Genomic DNA, 16225 nt, shown 5'->3' with positions numbered 1-16225 from the left:
GACAGAATAGTACAACACAAGGCAGAACAGCACAGGACAAATTTTTTATGGCATTAAGTAATTTTTTGTTTTAAACGATTTTTGAGGGACAAAATGTTATTTTGGTATTTTAGACAACTTGTACGTGGGACAAAAAGTTGTGCTGTGGTTTGGTGAGGGACAAAAATATGAGTTTTTGTTCTGTCCCTTGCCTCCAGTTTGTCCTATACCTAAAACAGTTTTACAAATCAAACACTGGACAACTAGAATTGTTCTGTCCTGTCCTTCATTTTTTAGCAAATCAAATGCACCCTAAGTCACACATACCTATAAAGTATAAATACAAGAGACAAACAACACAAGGTAAAATGATTAGTGTTCTTTTGATTAGTGATTGATACATGCATCACCCATGCACTGTGTATCATGTTGTACCTTTATGATCACATGCATAGCATTGTATCTCCAAATATACTATCATGTTGTACCTTTATGATTACTTGCATAGCATCGTATCACATGCATCACCAATGCACTGATTTACTTCAATTTTTCCCCTATGTTACTTATAGCTTATTACCAGATCTTAATAAAGTGAGTTAACACTAAACTATGACTTAGTTGAAGTGAACATATTTGATATTTCATTCGATGGTGTTATAGGATACAAAGCACTTGCACAGAAACAAGAGACCGCACATAATAATAATTTAAGAAAAATAAAAGTGATTTTATACAATATGTGTCAGTGTTGGATACTGACTTGTGTCAGGCTCCAGACGCATCTTCAATATGAAGTGCTCTAGACGCATCTTCAGTATGAAGTGTCTATGCTACATAATCTTTAGGAGGTGGTAAGTGAGCTTATGGAGGTATGTATACTTATGAACAGCTATTGTTTCAACCCTTTTAATTTAGTTCTGCGAGTATTAATATACTTGAAGAAATGTTACACGTGCTTCGTTTGGTCTATTTTCTTATTTTGACTATTTTCTTTTCTGGGGTTTATTTATGCTATTTGACGTGATGCACATTTTTGAACGTTCATTTATCATATTTACCTCCTAATTTGTTTATTTCTATTTTTGATGCAGGCTGTGGTTGTTAATGAGGTGGATAATTTCTTTTCACTTTCGGCCTCATTTAGGACCACATGGACAACACCATGCTGTATGTCTGTCTTTTCTATTCCTACAGTTCTCATGTCATTGAACTCAAATTTGGTATAGTACCACATAAGCACCTTGAATATTAGATCCTGCAACATATTGATTGTATATTTTTTTATTGTCATTTCCATCTTCATACGACACTTTTGTTAAAGGAGAACATTCTGTATTGCGATTTGTGAGTATTTGAGTATATAATTATACTGTAATTTCGTTTTAATTATAATAATATTGAATGCTTAAAAATGACCTCTGTTAAGGCTTTTAAGATTCAGTTATTATGTTTGAATTTGTTTCCTAGCTGCTAAGTTTCAGACTATTATGTAAGAATTCTAGCAGCACAACCCTGCATATATTACTTAAATTCGAGGATTATGAAAGTGATTATCCAAGAAGAATGAGAAAAAAATCGTTGTGATTGTTTTGAAAGTGATAAAAATCATCAAATGTAAAACAATTAACCAAATTTGCTGCCGGCCAGAGTCGGCTTGGATTACACACTGCTTGACAAAAGAAAGTATAGATAAGAAAACAACAAATGTAGATTAAATACAATAGCTTACCAACAAATAATGAGTTAATAGTTCAACGTTGACAACAAAATTGGACTATTGAATTCTTTAAACATTCAATTTTCCATTATTATTAGTAACAAATTCAATTGTGCAACCATACAAAAGAAAAGTGTTGATTCCGTGGGGCCACTATACTTTTTTTTTTATGGTTGATTCCGTGGGCCAATATACAGAAAGATTCTTTACACGGGATTCGTAATTCATTGGATAATACATAAACCGGATCAGATCAATTCATACTCACATTCCTTTTTAAATGTCTGTTGGATGAAAAAAATGTTTATATTTAACTGTCACTTTTGAAGTTCAGTGCAATATTAAATATTGTTTTATAAATATTATCGTTACTTCTTATTTATTATGGAGAGAAATATATGAAGTTAGTGATTAAATAAATAAGGTTATTATAGTAAAAGTATGCATTGTTCTATCAAAAGTAATAAGTATTGGTGTGTGTAAAATGTAACGAGGTAGTATAAAATAAAGTCCTGGATGCATTTTTTTAATAATTAATAAAGTGTTACCCGTGCTAGTAGTATTTTTGATGTGGTTGCTGCTATATTAGCTTTATTATCTTGCCTTGCCTTTGACTAATTTTCTTTTGAGGTTTTTGGCATTTCTCTAGGCTTTAGCCCTTGTCTGTCACCAAAAAAACAAAACAGATGTCTCCCTTTCTACTATTTTAGTAAATAACTTATTTGAAATGTTCATGCAAATTATTAAACAAAAAATAGTTTTTTCATAAGTTTAACTCAGTTGGTATGAATAATGTATAATATAGGCAAGGTTTCGGATTCGAACCCAGCTACCATAAAAAAAAAGGTTTTGAATGATAAAAGGCTTAATACATCATTTGGTCCCTTAACTTATTTTTGATTTTCAATTTGGTCCCCTAACTATAGAGTGTCTCAATTTGGTCCCATAAATCTTATGTCGTTTATTATTTTGGTCCTCTCTGTTAGTATTTGGCAAAATTTGTTAACTCTTTGCCACATGTCATTTAAGATTGGTAATCAACGGTTGGATTTAAAAAGCACACATAGCATACCATGGGCTCACAACATATAATAACTTCCATCTTCATCTTCATAAAAAAAAAATCCATTTTTTTTTAATCCAATTTTTTTCCTTTCAACTTCATCAAAAATCATATAATCAAATTTTGATAAGGTTGCAAAGAGATTACAAAAGGTCTTCTCTCTTATTTTCTTCTTCAACATGTCTATCCTCACCTCCATACTTCCATAGGCTTGCAGATCACCCACCTCCCTCACCTTCTTCTTATCCCGTCGAACTCTCCCTGAAGAACTGTACTTTTGATTTGCTTTAGTTGAAACTCATAAACTAAGAAATTGGATCTCATAAAATCCTAAATAAACCAATAAAGTTTTATTTTTTATTTCTTCAGACGTGATTCAAAATCAAATCCCATGAATTGTACCGCACATTTGATTATGTGTGATTATAGTACCGCACATTTGAGAGAAAGAGAAGAGAGAAAAAGCAACAATTCAATTTTTTGTTATATTTTTATGAATGGATTGGAAGAGAGAGATATTTTTTTTTATGATGTTGTTGTTGGTTCAAAGCACCGTGTTGTTGATGTGCTGAATTTGGAGAAATCCATTGTTTTTAATTCATGATGATGAAAAGAATTAAAATGGGTTGAATATGATTTCTTGATGTGTTGATGCGCTATTGATGATGATTTTGGTTTTTTTTTAGAAAAAAAATCTTGGTTTTAATTCTTTTGTAATCCTATAATCAAAAGAAGATGACAATAGGTTTAAGGATTTGATTACATGGTTTTTGATGAAGTTGAAATGATGAATTTTTTAAAGAAAAAAATTTGGATTAAAAAAATTTATGAAGGTTATAGGAAGATGAAGATGGAAGAAGATGAACATGAAAGTTATCATATGTTGTGAGTCCACGGTATATCATGCAGGCTTTTTAAATCCAACCGTTGATCACCAATCTTAAATGACACGTGGCAAAGAGTTAACAAATTTTGCAAAATACTAACGGAGAGGACTAAAATAGTAAACGACATAAGATTTATGGGATCAAATTGAGACACTTTATAGTTAGGGGACCAAATTGAAAACCAAAAGTAAGTTAAGGGACCAAATGATGTATTAAGCCATGATAAAAATATGCATACTAATTTTTAATTAAGAGTTATTGATCGAACCACCGAATCATTAGATCTGAGTTATTGATTAAACCATTGAATTATCGGTGAAACAGTAAGATTGAATCCGATTAAATTAAATGACTTGACCCTGTACTCCAATCTCTCTCTATCTCTCTCTATTCACGTAATGGCCAAGTTTCTCTTAACACCGGTTCACCGGTTTTCCAAAAAGCCACCCGGCCGGTCCGAGCCAATACTGAAAATGACACAGCGTTGAATGTAAAGTAACCACGTACAAGGTTTGACTTGTAAAATACTTAACTCCAAATTTGTCTCATTGTAGATAGCATTTAATGCAAAATTGTCACATTAGAGTGATAGTGACCAAATCTCAATCTCATCTCCAACTCCATAAATCATTCCATTTCATTCATTCATTCTTCATCCCCAAATCTTCACTCTCTCTTCTCAACTTTCCAAAATGGGTTCAGCTGAAAATGTAGAATCAGGAACTCAAACACCAGAAACAACAAAAACTTCATCACACCTTTTCAGATACAATTCACCTCTTTCACAAATAATCCTTATTGGCTTAGTTTGTTTTTGTTGTCCAGGCATGTTCAACGCTCTTTCAGGAATGGGTGGTGGTGGTCAAGTCAATGCAACAGCTTCTAACAACGCCTTAACCGCACTTTACACAACCTTTGCAGTGTTTGGTATCCTAGGTGGTGGCATCTACAACATCCTCGGACCTCACTTAACTCTTTTCGCAGGTTGTTCAACTTATGTACTCTACGCTGGTTCTTTCCTTTACTATAATCATAAACAACATCAAGCTTTTGCTATAGTTGCCGGTGCCCTTCTCGGCATCGGAGCAGGTCTATTATGGGCTGCACAAGGTGCTATTATGACATCTTATCCACCCATGAACCGTAAAGGAACTTACATTTCAATTTTCTGGAGTATTTTCAACATGGGTGGTGTTATTGGTGGGTTGATTCCTTTTATTCTTAATTACAATCGTGGTGATCAAGCTGCTACGGTTAATGATGGAACTTATATTGGTTTTATGGCTTTTATGTCACTAGGGACTGTTTTGTCTCTAACTATTTTACCAGCTAGTAAAGTTGTTCGTGATGATGGAACAAAGTGTACAAATATGTTGTACTCAAATGTTGCAACTGAGTGTGTGGAGATTCTTAAATTGTTCTATAATTGGAAGATGCTTCTCATGATTCCTGCTGCTTGGTCTAGTAATTTTTTTTACACATATCAATTTAATCATGTTAATAAGACACAGTTTAGTTTGAGAACAAGAGGGTTGAACAATGTGTTTTATTGGGGAGCACAAATGATAGGGTCAATTGGGATTGGTTACACAATGGATTTCAGTTTCAAGAGTAGAAAGAAAAGAGGGATTGTGGGAATTAGTGTGGTTGCTGTTCTTGGATCTATTATATGGGGTGGTGCATTGGCTAATCAGATTAAACATAAACATGGCAAGGTCTTGGATTTTAAGGAGTCTGGTTCTGATTTTGCTGGTCCTTTTGTTTTGTATTTTTCTTTTGGGTTGTTGGATGCTATGTTTCAGAGTATGGTTTATTGGTCCATTGGAGCATTAGCTAATGACTCTGAAGTTCTTAGCAGGTAGGTAATATTGCAAACCAGATTCTATTTGATTTTATTATTATATATTTGATTAATTAGCTATTCCATTTGTTTTGGGTTACTTTTTGCTCAATAAAAATATGCAAAGAATCATCTAAGCTTTAGGAAGTTTTTATTAGTAAAATAAAATACCACCTTAAATATATTTTAACTCAAAAATATGTTTTTCATCAAAATTGATTAGCTTGTGAGCAGATTCTTTGAGTCACGGAACAAAGTATACTCATTTTTAAAAATGATGTACTTTTTACACTAAATACAATATCATTTTCTTTTAAATAAGTATTTATATTCGTTAACAAAAAGGGAAGCCTTGGCGCATTAGCACCAAAATGGTGAGTCCATTTCACGGATCCGCTAGAGCTTTAGTGCACGTGGGCTGTACTTTTTTTATTTGTTAATAAATATTTAGAGTAGGTCTATTTCTTTTCAAAATTTGGAAATTAACTAGTACTAGTAGTAACTTGTATTTTTAGTGATTAGCATTTCTTGTGGAGTATGATAATTGAACTTTGGAAATTAACTAGAACCAGTACTAATTTTTATTTTTAGTAACTAGCATTTCTTGTGGAGCATTAGCATTGATTAATATGATATATGAAATTTGGAATGAACCATTGAAGTACTACTAGTGCTGATTTTTACACATACACAGGTACACTGGATTCTATAAAGGAATACAGAGTGCGGGGGCTGCAGTTGCATGGCAAATTGATAACCATAACGTGTCTCCAATGGCACAGTTGATTGTCAATTGGGTACTAACTACATTAAGCTATCCCTTATTGTTAGTTTTGATGGTTTTGGCTGTGAAAGAGAGCAATGAGGAAGTGGAGGAACCTGTCAAACAAGTTGCTCCTTCAGATAACAATGGGTCTGTCCATTGACTGTACTAGTATATCCTCTTTGGATTAAAAAATCAAAGAATCATTTGGTTGTCTTCTTTTTGTTATCATTGTTAGAAGTTCCCATAATCATGTTTAATTATTTTTTTTGGGGGGAAAATTCACTTTCATATATAAATTTGAGCTAAGGGTTATGGGAGTTTGAAAGTCCCGAATTCAAAACCAAATAAAGGAGAAAAAAACTAGTCTATTAATCTAAAAACTAATCTCTCCCACTCTCATTGCTCTCTCAATGAATCAGAACCTAGAAATGTAAGTCAAAGAAAGTAGAAAATCAACACATATTAGTGTTTTTTTGGTGTCGCTGAATGAAGATTGGTTGAATTTGGTCTCCCAGACTTCTTTCACCACTGTACCGCCGCTTCCCGCATGTGACTTACTTTCATCGCACGTTTAGAAACTCATCTTCCATCGTCGAACCTAAAACTCATCTTCAGATTCCCTAACCACTCAATGACTATGAGTATATGGATTAAGAGTAGAAATCTTGAACTCGGTCAATAGAAACAAAAATTAGTACAACAATGTTATCTACCTCCATTCAAGCAAACTTGACGGTTAAATTATTAAGTTTTTTTCTCTATGATTCCTTGAGAGACAGAAAGAGAGAGAGATATATATGAATGTGGTATAGACAGACCATGATAACATTTGGTGGGCTGATTTAATCTAAATGATGAAACTAACTGGTCCAACTTGGCCCAATAATTTAAGTGGTCCAAACTATACTCAGTCCATAGATTACTCAGTAAATAGTTGGATAAGATTGTGCTAGTTAGAGATTAATTTGATCATTAGGTTTACTTGTTAGTCAAGTAACCATATTTAGTTAGCATACCCCACTCTATATAAAGATTAGGGTTAAATATGTTTTTGGTCCTCATAAATATACAAACTTTTCGTTTTAGTCCCTCTAAAATTTTCCTTCAACTTTTAGTCCCTTAAAAATTTTCCATCTTCACTTTTGGTCTCCCTTTTAAAGTAAACTCATATGTAGAATTCATATTTTTGAATCAAATTTTCCAGAAAAATTCATAATATTATATGAATCTCTTCCAAAAAAAAATTAGAATTTTTTAACAAAACATGAATTTAATATGAATTTTTATATTTTTTATGGTTAAAAATTCATATTTAATTTATGTTTACTTAAAAAATTCTAAATTTTTTTGGGAAATGTTTTTACAATATTCTACAAATTTCTGTACAATTTCGTTAAAAAAATACTAAAATTTACTTTAAAATAGGGACCAAAAGTAGTGATTCAAAATTTTATAGGGACTAAAAGTTGAAGGAAAATTTTAAAAGGACTAAAACAAAAAGTTGGTATATTTATAGGGACCAAAAATATATTTAACCCTAAAGATTAAGTGCATTATGTATAAGAGACACATATTATACTCCATGAATCAGTTACTCAAGTTGAATGAAATTTTTTACAATTTCAGTAACCACTTTTCTTTTTTCTCTCTTATCTTTCTTTCACTTTATTTTTATAATTCACATAAGTTTTCGTCACAAATTACAAGCTTAACCCAACAGTCACAACTCACAATTGGTGTGAGCAAAATATATAACCATATCTGTCAACTATAATTGGTTAAATAACTTAAAGGAGGCAGATATGTTTTTAAATTAAATGTTATAAGATAAGATAAGATGACGTTTGAATATAGATTTTTTATAATTCTTTTGTAGTTTATTACATAATATATATTTAGCCTACGGAACACTTCTTTGTAAAAAAAAAAACACTTAATTTCTCTATGGCCAACAAAAAGAGTAGTTGAGCCAAAACAAAGAAAACAAAATAGTAGTTTAATTTAACCATTTAACATATAAATAAAACAAATATACTATTTCTGAAATGATATGCTCTAAGAAGTGTAACAATTATGAATGAAACAATCACTTGGTCATGTTACAACTTCCTAGAACACACCATGAGTTCGATTTGGCTCAGGATATTTGGACATTAAATACTCTCAAGCTTTTCACAGGGTCACAAGATTTTTATTGGTCTCATCTGCTTTTGGTTCCTCAACTGGAGCTAATTCTGTCTTTTCTGCTTCAGCTGTCACAGTAGCAGCCTCCCCTGGATTGGATTCTACTGCTTTCTCTTCAGGCTCAGATGAGTTTACCAAAGGCTCATCTTTCTTCTCAACTACTTCCTGGCTGTTCTCCTGCATAAACCCCCCCCCCACCAAATGGGTGTCATTACTTACTTTTTTTTTTCTTTTTTTTTTTTATAGATAAAAAAATAAAAGATAATCATCCCAAACACATTTAAAAAAGATTGGGCGGGAGAAAATTATCATTAATTAAAACAACATTGTGACCATTCTACAATGGTATATATAAGGGGATTTGAATTGGAACTTCATTCCTTAAAATTACATGGACACATCTCTTGAACGATAATGCACAAAATCAAATTTTTAGCCCAAAATGTGTTAACTCAGTCGTAAAAACTTGACTTTATAGTTTCAATGAATATGATTCAAATTGCATCTTAAATTATTGTAAAAAGACCATGGCTTAATTGCACTTTTCCCTCTATCTTTTGCTAATTGTGTGATTTTGCATCCCTCTTTTTTTATGAGCGATTTTGCACCCCATTTTTTGCCAATTGTTTTTTTGTTCAAAATCATCATTAAAAGAGGGGAAAAGGGACAAAATATAGGATGCAAAATCGCTCAAAAAAAAGAAGAGGAGGTGCAAAATCGCACAATTAGCAAAATCAATATTTTAAATTGGCAGCTAGATAGATTTGTGACCAATTTATAGATAGATTTTAAAAATTTGCTATGGAATATTGTTTTGTTACAAATTAAACTATAAGTGATTTTGATATAAAATAAAAAATAATTGTTTATTTACAATTATAAAATGTGATTTGTGATCGTGAGCCGCATAGCTCAGTTGTTGATAGGGACAATACATAAGTATATGTAAGGTTCGGGGTTCGAACCCCGGACACAAAAAAAAAAATTATAAAATGTGATTTCATATTTCTCATTCATTGGAAGTTACTTTCTTTTTCTCTCAAAAACTAATCAAAAATTTTATTTTAAGCTTAAAACTAATTTCTTTGAACAAAATAACTTTGTAAAGAACTTGCATATACATAATTAAAACATTAAAAAAATGATTTTATCCTTAAATTTTTTAAACAAAGCACTCTTTAAAATCACTCAGAGCTAATATTGGCAACATATTCGACATTTGCTCTCTAATTGTCTCCCTAAACTGATAACATTTTTTGTAGTTGTGTGCATGTAAAAGAATATTTTGGGAGATAGTATATGATTAAATGAGAAAGAGAGAAATGAAAGAAAAAGAACCTGAGCAACAGTCTCGCCATCAGCCTTCTTTGGTGAGGTTGGAACCTCAACTGGGGCTTCCCCTTCGTTCACAGCAAAATCCTTAGGAGTACTCACACAACCTCCCATGATTCAATTTAGATTGTTAAACAAAGAGAGTGAAAGGGAGGTGTGTGGTTTAATTAAGGGCAAAAATAAAGGGTAAAATATATATAGCTGCATTGTATTTGTGGTTTAAATTTTAGGAACAATTTTCGGGTTGTAATAGAAAGAAATTAGCCTGGCAAAGAGGATGTTTTGTGGCCAAAATAAACCCGATTCTTACGTATGTATAGATGGTCGTTAAATTCATTATAACAACAATTGACCTCACTTCTTGTTATGTCTCTTTGTTTTCTTCCGTGCATTTTCTATTTTCTAAAGTTGGGGTAGTAGCATAGTTATGAGCAACAATTATAACCCAATTAAAGACAACTATTTACATTAATTTATAGGTTCATATTCTAGTTAATGCGGCTGTAAATATGATATGTCCTCAAAGTTTAGAGGCAAAATCAATTATAGTTTCTCTTATATCAAACTATAGATCAATTCAAAAAAAAAAAAAATTGAAAGAAAGATGCTTATAGCATTTTATTAATAATAATAGTTTCAATACAATGTGGGATAACATAATAAATAACGGGACTAGCTAAGGATGTTGCTTCTCTAGCCAGAGCATGAGCCGCCGCATTCGCTTGTCGCCTAATGAACTCGAACCGGGAGTTTGTAAAAGAGGTGGAAAAAATGTCTCGGCACACATCAATTATATGGCCAAACTCTGTAACATCGATCGTGCGAGAATGGAAAGCATCTCGTATGATTTTTGAATCAAGCTCAAAGTCTATATTATCAAATTACATGTCTTGCATCCATTGAAGAGCATAATACAAACCCAACGCTTCACCGACTGCTACGGGAAATACTTAATCAAATTGCAGCACTTTAGCTAGCACAAAGGTTCCGAAATCATCCCGAATACACACGCCGATACTTGTCCTCTTAAAGTGTTCCAAAAAAAACCTCATCTACATTGCATTTGTATCTCCCATTGCTCGGTGGTGTCCACGTCGGCTGAACAGAACCTGCTGGTCTGTTATGGTTATGTATGTAAGTCTGCAGTGATGCAGCAGATTGCTGCAACTGCGCATCTGCTTGATGTGTCGTGGCTATACGCGTCAGATTGGCCTCTTGCCAATCTTCAATCATGTTATGAGCCCTGTCAACAACCTGCGCACTATTTTCATCAACATTATCTCAAATTTTTAGGTTCCGATGCTTCCATAAACTCTAAAAAATAGCAGCAACTCGTTGTTTAATATTCATAGGCAGATTCTGTAACAAATAGAAAATGGAGTTACATCTGAATCGGATTGCATGGAAGCATGTTGAATCTCATACCAAATTCCGGCTGAATTCCAAACTTGAATCGCAAAAGGACATTCAAACAGTAAATGATCTAAGTCCTCATGATCAACACCGCAACTCTCACAATTTGTCGGACACGAGACCCCTTTATCTTGCAAGCGAACTCTAGTCGGTAAACATTCCCGACACATACGCCATAAAAGATTTTTAACCTTCGACGGGACATTTAAACGCCAAATATTCTGCCAACTACCTTAGTTATTTTTTAGTATTTATTTCTCACCGTCTTTCTCTTTTTTCTCATATTCATTCGCTGTCCTTATAGTACATCTTTACACCTTAGTTATTTTTTTTTTAATATTTTTTTTTTAATCATTTTCCATATGTAAGAGCTAGAGCCGTCAATAAATCGGTTGTAGATCAAACCTACCTTTTTATCATTATTACAGAAACGAGTTAGTCATACTGACTGACCTAGGACCGTCCTTATAAAATTAGAGGCTTGGCTCTCGTAGTTAAAATAGGTTTTTAATAAAAAAATGCATAATTTTTTAAAAGATTAATCTTCTATTTAAATTGATATTAACACTCGTATAATGGTTATTAGCCACCGAAATTAAAATTAGCAATTATTTTTATTAAAGACGTGCTATTTCAATTTAGAAATAGAAACATGGAACCTAATTTTTTACTTAAAAATTGAAACATGAAACATGTTTATTTTTCTTTTTGAGTGGGATGGAGATATTGAACAATAATTTTTTTCTTGAGATCCATCACTTGAGGAGGCCCAACTTAGTTGAGCTCTTTGCACTCTCCAAAGAACGACCCTGGACCTATGTGTCGTTGAACTAAATATTATTAAGTCAAACCGAGCACTATAAGCTGTGCAAAGCTAATAGGCATGATCCATTTTTTTTAGTTTATTCAATAATTTTATTTTTTATGTCACTTTCATATATTATCTATTTAATCTTTTCAAAAGAAAAATATTATCTATTTAATGAAATATGATTGAATATATGTACAATTTTTTTACATTAACCGTGAATATCATTAAACTGATATTTCTTAAAAAAAAATTCAATTAAACTGATATTTTATTCTTTCAGTTTTTTTTTTTTGAAGGAGGATTTTATTTTTTCAGTTGAACCAAATTATATTTATTTATATATCGTGTTAGTAATTTATAAATTAGGCAATCATTGTTAGATTTTTACAATTATTATATGGATATATTGGTGTTGGGCACTCTTGAAGCTTAATAGACTAGTATGACCTTACTCAATTTTTTATGTGGATTAACTTGTTTAAATAAAATCCAATTATTTTGTTTTTCTCCCTAATTCTTATTGGGGCACTCTTTGAATAATATATTTCCTCGCTTTCCTCCCTATATTTTGTTTTTCGACAAGCTCCTCTTTAAATGTTTATTTAAATTTTACTTATGGAGCAATGAATAATAACTGATAGTACTTTCTTTTCTTGAATGGAACAGATATCTTAAAGGGACCTTTTTATTTTTGAAAAGAGAAGATATAGCATATTTTTATAGGAAAGTAATATTGTATTGATCCTTCATATATATGTCATTACAGCGGTGATTTTTAAGATTGTAATTGTCATTACAGCTGTGTATTTAAAGAGAATGCCTAAAAAATGTTCAATGAATCGACTGAATGATGAATTTCCCTTCTTTCTTCTTCTCTTAGCATAAATTTCAAACGAGAAGTACATATTTACATAGCCTAAAAGGATATTTAAATCTTAAATTATGACGAAATTCATCTTTTTATATTACTAATTATTACGAAATTCATCTTTTTATATACTAATAAGGAGTTGTTCTACAAAAAGTATACTACTTTTTTTTTTTTTTGAGAGAAAAAAGTATACTACTATATAATAAGGAATTGATTTTTTATAATCTTATAATTCCTAATATTATATAACCAGGAACAGAATCATCTCATTAGTAATTTTATAATTTCTTTTTTTTTTTAAATGAATAAATAAAAAAAATTAATGGAATAAAATATCAATTTTTTGATAAATGGAATGAAATATCAATTGTTCTTAGTTTTCAAACACTAAATGGTTTTCCAGCAAAAATCATTAAGTGTTTTTTATTTTATTTTTATAAAAATAGTTTAGCTTTTATTTAACTGTTTTTAAAAAATTATTAGCAACGAAACTCACAAGTACGCTAAGTGTTGAGAAATGGTAAATTTCGAATTCAAACCTACATTTCAATATATCACATATCCCCGAGTAACATTAAATTCATGAATCCATGAGCAAAAATCAATTAAACATATACTCCACATCATTAAAAAACTATTAAATATTAAATTCATGAATCCACATTAAAAAATCCATTAAACATATGGGAAATTTTACGGTACACTTCACAAATTGAGGTGTACCGGTACTCTTTTTTCATAAATTTATAAATTAACGATCTTTTATGAAATAAGAAGCTATTTGTCAGTATTTGTATTTTAGAAAACATCATTGCATAAGAAAAAACATAATTTCATTGTTTACAAGAATCATATTAAATTTTTAACATTTTCACATAAAAAATAATCAATATTCTTTATTATGAGTAATAAAAATTCAAAAAAAGTAAATTTTATTTCGTCGAAGCTTTTGATAAATAAGATTTAAATATTATAATTGTCAATGCTAGAAAATAATTAATTTTCTTCAGAAAAACAACTCATTTAATTTATTAATTTAACGATTTGGTGTACTGGTACACTCAATTTTTTTGGGTGTACCATAGAATTTGCCTAAAAAACATTATACATTTTTTTTTAAGAAAAAGAACATTATACATGAAAACTTATATTTTTATATGTAATTTTTCAATTTATGTAAAGTTTTTGAAACTTTTAAATTAAAAGAACTGATATATGTTATTATACCATAAAAATATATTGGTTAATACACCATAAAATATATATGTTATTATACCATAAAATAGATTGGTTAGTCAATTTAATTCTCTATTTTAATTATTTCTATAAATACATTTTTTAGGGATTCTATAAATACATTATATTCATATTTTTCCAATGTGAACATATTTACTTATTTATATTTTTATTACAAAGAGAATCGAAATTCGAAACCAAAAAGAGAAGGCAAATTTTATGGTACACCCAATATATTTGAGTGTACCGGTACACCCACTCTTTAAATTAATAGTTAAATAAGTTATTTTTTGAGGAAAAATATTATTTTTTATCATTTATAATTATAATGATTAAATCTTATTCATCAAAAATGTCAACAAAATAAAATTATTATTTTTTGAATTTTTATCACTCATAATCGGGAACATTCGTTATTTTTTATGATAATATGTAAAAAAAAATTACTATAATTCTTGTAAACAATGAAATGATGTTTTTTCTTATGAAATGATGTTCTATAAAATATAAATATTGACAAATAACTATTTATTACATAAAAAATGGTCGTTAATTTATAAAATTATGAAGCAAGAGTACTGGTACACCTCATTTTGTGAGTGTACCGTAGAAGTTCCCAAAAAAGAACTACAAAAATAGTACCAAATTAGGGGTCACAATCTAGAAATTATTTATTTTTTCTACTTGTAAGTAGTATGAAGAGTTTTTTAATTGTACGCGTATAATGTTGTAAACAGCAAACCAAAATCAATCATAAATGTATTTTAGAACAGATTACATTTAAAATTAAACGTAACAAGTTAATTTTTTTTTTTGTTAATTCTTCAAAAAAAAAAATTGTTAAGAAGTAACTAGTTAAAAATTTTTTTGAGGGAAAGTAACTAATCGATGATATAAATTTTACAGAACAAAGTATATTAATCAAATCTCATTAATTTTCTTTTTTACTGATATCTTAGTTGTTAAGAAAGGATTGTTCTTCCCTAAACAAGAAATAAAAAAAAAAGGAAAAAAATATTGTTCTAAAACTGCAAAAAAAAAAAATAAAAAAATCATCTCTATTTGTATTCAACATTTATTATCAACTTAACCCCAATTCACAAATAATCTCTCCTTTTCACAAAAATTTAGTCTTTTCGATTTCAATCAAGAAAATTCATCTTTTCAATCGCGAAAATATATCCCATTTTCTTCTCCAATTCACCCGGCAAGCATTACGAAAATTCTATCCTCTCCGATCAATAAGACATGGCCGGAATTTCAGCCGTAATAATCGTCATTTCCATTTTCTTGATGGTGTTGGTGGTGGCAGATGACATGTCGTCGTCATCGTTGTCATCGTCGTCGTCGTCGGTGATACGTTTACCGTCGAAAGTAACCGCAGAAGGGAAGAACGTGTGCGCTGGTGCGGTGGCGTCGTCATGGTGCCCTGTGAAGTGTTTCCGGACGGACCCTGTTTGTGGGGTCGACGGCGTGACGTATTGGTGTGGTTGTGCAGAAGCGGCGTGTGCCGGTGTAAAAGTTGGGAAAATGGGGTTTTGTGAAGTGGGAAGTGGCGGTTCGGCTCCTCTCTCTGCTCAAGCGTTTCTTCTCTTACATATTGTATGGCTTATAGTTCTTGCGTTTTCAGTTTTCTTTGGTCTTTTTTAATTTTTTAGTACTATCTATGAGGATCTCTTGTCTTCTTGTAGAATACTAGATTAGAATATGATTATAACTCAGTGAAATAGTGAATTGTTAATGCTAATGTAGTCTATGAGTTTGTCAACTTCAATTTTGCATCAACTCTTTGAAGAACTTTCCGACATGTTTTTCAGTCGGATGATCAATAGAGTCCGACGAAAAAATCATTTTTACCAGAAATTGAACTCGAATTATGTCGAACCAATGTATCTTTCATTTGCATATTACTATTCGATCTCTTTTCTTTAAAATGGCATGTGTGATATTCATCAAACATGTCCATTGTCCATATTACTTCAACCGTTATTCTTTATCTATATTTATCTCAAGTTTGTAAAATTATTCAATCAATGGCCTTTACAAATAGGGGTTATCTTGCTTGTGTTCTTGTTGGATTCACTCTTGTAATTGCGTGATTAAGTAATAGATCTCGATCATCT

The 16225-nt window shown here is 30.9% G+C and overlaps 2 protein-coding genes across 3 annotated transcripts; both read left to right on the top strand.

The window, feature by feature from the left end:
* The first annotated feature begins 4233 nt into the window (after nt 1-4233).
* On the top strand, nt 4234-6551 carry LOC11440455 (UNC93-like protein 1). 2 transcript variants are annotated; one of them, XM_003602382.4, is made up of 2 exons: nt 4234-5507; nt 6184-6551. In XM_003602382.4, the coding sequence occupies exons 1-2, from the start codon at nt 4342-4344 to the stop codon at nt 6413-6415; spliced, it is 1398 nt and encodes a 465-aa protein (XP_003602430.1). In that variant the 5' UTR covers nt 4234-4341; the 3' UTR covers nt 6416-6551. The 2 variants fall into 2 exon arrangements, with proteins under 2 accessions (XP_003602430.1, XP_024634093.1); XM_024778325.2 differs by having other exon boundaries at nt 4234-5511; nt 6184-6319.
* An 8604-nt stretch (nt 6552-15155) lies between these two features.
* On the top strand, nt 15156-15990 carry LOC11440454 (uncharacterized). Its single transcript, XM_003602380.4, has one exon. It carries the CDS (start codon nt 15351-15353, stop codon nt 15750-15752), a length of 402 nt encoding a protein of 133 aa, XP_003602428.1. The 5' UTR covers nt 15156-15350; the 3' UTR covers nt 15753-15990.
* Nucleotides 15991-16225: the final 235 nt, after the last annotated feature.

This window comes from Medicago truncatula, chromosome 3, assembly GCF_003473485.1.
Source record: "Medicago truncatula cultivar Jemalong A17 chromosome 3, MtrunA17r5.0-ANR, whole genome shotgun sequence".
Lineage (NCBI taxonomy): Eukaryota > Viridiplantae > Streptophyta > Magnoliopsida > Fabales > Fabaceae > Medicago > Medicago truncatula.
This window is presented reverse-complemented; position numbering and strand designations above follow the sequence as displayed.